Source organism: Phoenix dactylifera, unplaced genomic scaffold (assembly GCF_009389715.1).
Source record: "Phoenix dactylifera cultivar Barhee BC4 unplaced genomic scaffold, palm_55x_up_171113_PBpolish2nd_filt_p 001303F, whole genome shotgun sequence".
In the NCBI taxonomy this organism is placed as follows: domain Eukaryota; kingdom Viridiplantae; phylum Streptophyta; class Magnoliopsida; order Arecales; family Arecaceae; genus Phoenix; species Phoenix dactylifera.
Window position 1 is genome coordinate 12,956 of NW_024068635.1, and position 5,896 is coordinate 18,851.

General features: G+C 55.2%; 1 protein-coding gene across 1 annotated transcript; it reads left to right on the top strand.

Annotated features, from left to right (window-relative positions):
• The first annotated feature begins 1,343 nt into the window (after window positions 1-1,343).
• LOC120108379 (uncharacterized protein K02A2.6-like) lies at window positions 1,344-2,003 on the top strand. Its single transcript, XM_039121963.1, has one exon. It carries the CDS (start codon window positions 1,344-1,346, stop codon window positions 2,001-2,003), a length of 660 nt encoding a protein of 219 aa, XP_038977891.1.
• Window positions 2,004-5,896: the final 3,893 nt, after the last annotated feature.

Below are 5,896 nucleotides of genomic sequence, written 5' to 3' on the forward strand. Positions count from 1 at the left end.
AGCTGTCTCCCCGGTTGCGGTGAGTTTAGTCCTAGTACGAGAAGAGAATAAGCTCCAAAGACCAGTGTACTACACCAGCCGAGTCCTGAAGGATGCTGAGACAAGATACTCCAAATTGGAGAAAACAACTTTTGCCCTGGTCATCTCAGCTCGGAGGCTCCGACCCTATTTCCAAGCCCACACTGTGGCCATACTGACCGACCAACCTATGAAGCAAATTCTGCAGCGGTCGGACCGTGCCGGAAGGACTGCCAAGTGGGCAGTCGATCTCGAGGAATTCGACCTCAAATATCGTCCAAGGCCAACCATCAAAACCCAGACGCTCGCCGATTTCATCGTGGAGTGCACTTTGCCGGACGACCCCAAGCACCCACTCATGCCAACAAAAGAAACCCCGAGGCAGCCATGGGTCCTATATGTGGATGGCTCCTCAACCTCGGGGGGTAGCGGAGCAGGTCTCATCCTCACCAGCCCGGACGGGGTGATGGCTGAGCAGGCCGTACGCCTCGAATTTCCAGCCTCGAACAATGAAGCATAATACGAGGCGCTTATTGCCGGGTTCAAGTTGGCAAAGGAGCTGAAGGCGGAAGACCTGAAGGTCTTCAGTGACTCACAACTGGTCGTGAGCCAGGTTCTGGGAGATTTTGAAGCAAAGAAGCCGTCAATGCAGAAATATCTCCAAAAGGTGCGAGACCTCACCTCTACTATGAGCTCCTTCAACATTCATCATATCCCCATATCGGAGAACCTAAGGGCCGATCAACTGTCAAAATTGGCGACCTCCCGCATGAGCGAGCTCCCCAAGGCGACGGTGCTCGAGTATCTCCAAACACCCAGCACAGAAGAGCCCGAGCCGGCCCTCTGCATTGAAATTGAGCTGAGCTGGATGGATGAGCTCGTCAACTATCTACAAAGCGAAGTCCTCCCCAATGATGAGATCAAAGCTCGCCGAATCAGACGTCTAGCCTCCTGATTCATATTATATGAAGGCAAGCTCTACCGAAAATCCTTCACCTCTCCTCTCCTCAGATGCCTCCGCCCGTCTGAAGCGGACTACGCTATGCGGGAGGTTCATGAAGAGATTTATGGAAACCATCTGGGAGGCCGAGCACTGGCTCATAAAATCTTACGCCAAGGATACTTTTGGCCCACAAAATATCCAGCGCCGACCTTCGGCCCCGCTGACCTCGATCAGTGTCCTCTGGCCATTCGCCCAGTGGGGAATCGATATCCTGGGGCCATTTTTCCTGGCAACTAGGTAGAGAAAATTTCTAGTTGTCTCCATCGACGACTACACCAAGTGGGTCGAAGCTAAACCAGTGGCCCGGATCACCGAGCAAAAAATGCGGAATTTTGTGTGGAAGTCGATCATCTGTAGATTTGGACTCCCCCGCATCCTTATATCTGATAACGGTCGTCAGTTTGACAACATCCGTTTCAGAAAATTCTGCTCCGAGCTCGGCATCAATCACCGCAACACCCCAGTCGCCCATCCACAAACAAATGGAGAAACCGAAGTGACGAATCGCACCATCCTTCAGGGACTCAAAGCCAGGCTCGACCGGTCCAAGGGGCAATGGGTTGAAGACCTCTACAATGTCCTCTGGGCCTACAGAACAATATTTCGACTCCCCACCGGCGAGACCCCCTTCAACCTGGCATACGAAACGGAAGCTGTTAGTCCTCTGGAAGTCGGGCTCCCCTCACCAAGAATGGAACACTACAATGCAGCCTCCAACTTCTCCCAACTCAGGGGCAACCTGGACCTCATCGAGGAAACCAAGAAGGCGGCCCGAGTTCGTATGGCGAGGTATCAACGGAAAACAGCACAGTACTACAACTCCAGAGTAAAAGCCAAGCTCTTCAAAGTAGGAGATCTCATCCTCAGGAGGGCTGAGGCTTCTCAGCCCACCGAGCAGAAGAAACTAGCCCCCAAACTGGGAAGGACCTTACCGAATCGTGCAAGTCCAACGGCCCGGAGCATACAAATTGGAGTCTCTTGAGGAAACTTTTATCCCTCGAAGCTGGAACTCCGAGAACCTTTGGATGTACTACCAATAAATCCTTCGGAGGTCATCGACAAACAAGAATACAATTCTTGCTCTACTTGTGATGATTTGCTTACGGTTCTTCATTAATTACTTCATACTCCTGATATGGGGACACTCATAACTTCCAGGAAATCTCGATCAAGCTCGGATGCCCGACCAAGCTCAGATGCTCCAGTTAAGCCTGAAGCACCTCGCTCCGCTACTATCGAGCTCGGTCTCGATCTCCCTTAAAAACCTCGACAAAGTTCGGGATGCCCCATGAGTCGATAGTAGAGTCTCAAACTCCCTCGACCTCGGGAAGCGTCGCAGGTCGATAGTGCATTTCCAGGCCCCTTGACCTTGCGCACGATTCCTCGACTAAGATCGGGATGCCCCGTGAGTCGATAGTAGAGTCTCAAACTTCCTCGACTTTGGGAAGCATCGTAGGTCGATAGTGCGTTCCCAGACCCCTCGACCTTGCACGCGATTCCTCGACTAAGATCGGGATGTCCCGTGCGTCGACAGTAGAGTTCCAAACTCCCTCGACCTCGGAAAGCGTCACCAGATCGGCAGCGAGTCCGAGCTCCTTCGACCTCATGCTCGATTCCTCGACTAAGGTCGAGATGCCCCGTGCATCGACAGTAGAGTCCCAAACTTCCTCGACCTCGGAAAGCGTCGCTGGTCGATAGTGCGTTCCCAGACCCCTCGACCTTGCGCACGATTCCTCGACTAAGGTCGGGATGCCCCGTGCGCCGACAGTAGAGTCCCAAACTTCCTCGACCTCGGGAAGCGTCACCAGGTCGGCAGCGAGTCTGAGCTCCTTCGACCTCATGCTCGATTCCTCGACTAAGGTCGGGATGCCTCGTGCGTCGACAATAGAGTTCCAAACTTCCTCGACCTCGGGAAGCGTCGCAGGTCGATAGTGCGTTCCCAAACCCCTCGACCTTGCGCACGATTCCTCGACTAAGGTCGGGATGCCCCATGCGTCGACAGTAGAGTCCCAAACTTCCTCGACCTCGGGAAGCGTCACCAGGTCGGCAGCGAGTCCGAGCTCCTTCGACCTCATGCTCGATCCCTCGACCAAGGCGGGATGTCCCATGCGTCGACAGTAGAGTCCCAAACTCCCTTGACCTCGAAAAGCATCACCAGGTCGGCAACGAGTTCGAGCTCCTTCGACCTCATGCTCGATCCCTCGACCAAGGTCGGGATGCCCCATTCGTCGACAGTAGAGTCTCAAACTCCCTCGACCTCGAAAAACGTCATCAGGATTGATAGCAAGCTCGAGCTCCGCCAATTCTATGCTCGATCCCTCGATCTCGGGAAGACAGCAATAGGGTGGGACCTTCGCAGACCCTCCAATGCGCAGGCGCGCCTAAGACAAGACTACACAACATTCTCCCCTGATCGGCGGGAGTGGGCTACGCTGTCGTGCGAGGCCCTGATCAAAGCGCCGTCTCATTCTACAAACGGACAACATTGTCCGTGGAAGCGGACTCCAGGCCAAAGAATGCCTTTAAGAGCCGATCGCAGAGCGAAATCGGCTCTCCACCTGAAGTGTTCGGCTCCGACGATGCGCAAGGTACTTCTCACCTAGCACCTATGTTATCGCATCTACTTGTTTGTATACCGTAACGATCAACAAAATCCCGACTGAGCTCGGGAGCTCCCCCGATCAAGTTCGAGATCCCATCTGAGCCAACCATAAGCCGAGGTCTTTTCGACCTCAGGCACGCTCTCACCACGAGTCTACAGGTTGATCCATGCAGACCCTTAAATGAGGACTCGGCCGACTTTAAATGTTGGCCCACGTTGACGCCTGCCCATAGCGACAGCCTCGACCCTAAACACTCTAGCCGAGCCTAGTAGTGCCGAGTCACTATGTTTCGATTCTACTAGTTGGTACGCCAGCCGAATTCAAGGTTGACTGCCACAAAGGCCTTAAAGATAGCATGACCTTGGTTCACGATCCCATCAAGGACCAACTCTAATGCTTTTGCAAGCCTACACCTGGAAAGCCGAGCCTAATGACTCGGCCAAAACCTTCCGAAAGATTAACCCAAGGCCTGACGAAACCCCTCCGGGGGCAAAAGACCGAGCTCGGCGCTCCGTAAATTCGATTCCGAGCTCAAGGGCTCGGCGAGATTCGAATCCGAGCTCAAAGACTTGGCGAAATGCGAACCCGAGCTCAGAAACGATGAAGTTCGGAACGGTTTCCTATCAGATCTAAGCTCGGAACGTTTTCTATTGGATCTATGCTTAGCAAGCGCAAACGGGGCTCGGCTGAGCCCTAAAAATTTGTCGAAGGGAACTCTAGTCTAAATGATCGAAAGCTTGCCCATGTGGAAGGAAAAGACAGAACAATCACAAACTTAAGTAAAAAATCTTCATTAACGAAAGCCCGAAGGCTGAGTACAAGACCAAGGTTTGGCCATACATTTTCAAGGGCCGACCTGGCTTACAAAGAAAAAAGCAAAAAAGACAAAAGACAAACAAAGAAACAAAAAGAGGGTAAACAAAACCCTAAGAGGAGGGTGCTGCTCTGAGGCCGTCCGCAGCCATCGCCTTGGTCTGGGTCACATCAGCAGCTTGGAGGGCGACATCAGAAGCTCCTTCTGGATCCCCCTCAGTGGGAACCTCACCCCCCTCGGTCGCCTGAACTTCGACCCCAGCTGGGTCTTCAGGCGCGACTTCGGCCCAAGCCGGGTCCTCAGGCACGTCGAGCTCCTCGACCCCTACCCAGGTTGGAGCAGATTGAGGTCAAACTCGGGGCAGAGCCGCCTCAGTTGGTTGCGGAAGTCGTCAAAGCCACGGATGAGCCCCTCCACAGCCTCCTCCTCCAGCAGATCGTGGAACTCTTCCGATTTCCAGAAGAGTTGGACCACGTGCTGAGCCTCCTCCTGGGCCCTCTTCTCGCGGGCCTCAAGCTCCTGGGCCTTGAGGTGAGCATCCTTCACCTCCTGCTCGCGGACAGTGAGCGCCGAGCGAGACTCAGCCAGATGCGCCTCGGTAGCGCGCACCTCTGACCTAGCCAGGGCATGCGCGCCCTTCTCCTCCTCGAGCTCCGCGGTCAAGGCCTGAAGCTCGTCCTCAGCGGCCTCCACCCTCGCGGGAGCACTTTCTGCTCGGCCTCAGACTCGATGCGCCTCGCCTCGGCCTCCTCCTGCCCACGCTGGTATCTTCGGGCCCGCTCCCGATAGTCTGATGCAATGTGCATCAGAGTCTCGACTTCGTGGAGATGCTGTTAGCGGTGAATGAAAGAAATGAGCTAAGGCTAAAAATTGAAAGATGAAAACGAGTTAAAAGGTATGCTTACCCGAACCTCGGAGCAATATACTCCGTCCATGAAGCCATTGTAGTTCGTGGACTGGATCTTGGCCTGATCGGCCGGGAGCAATGCGCCTTGGAAAACCTGCCGCGCTACTGCAGAGGATCGTCGAGGGCCGAGTCACCCTCATAAATCTCCCACGAGGGGACGTACGGCCTCCTCTCTGGTCGGGGCTCGACCTCCGAGGGACCAGGGAGGCTGGGCCTTGCCGGGCTCGGCGAAGGTGGCCCCGCAGCCTCAGCCTCTTGGCTGCTTCTCGGCTCGAGCACTGGATGCGGGGGTCGGACAGGCAGCCGACCTAGACGCTGCGAAATTGGGGCTAGGCACGCGAGCGCCGCAGATGGCCCCGCGGAGCTCGAGCCCCTACGGTCAGAGCTCGGGACCTCCATCCGAGCAGGCCAGAAGATTCGACCTGGGCTGCGCTCGCTCCGGCGCCCGCGCCATGTGACGTCCGAGCTCTTTTCCGAGGCTCGAGTGGGGCCCCACCACTCTCAGCGACCCTCTTCTGGAACCGGGCGTAAAGGGCCGCATTCTTTGTCAC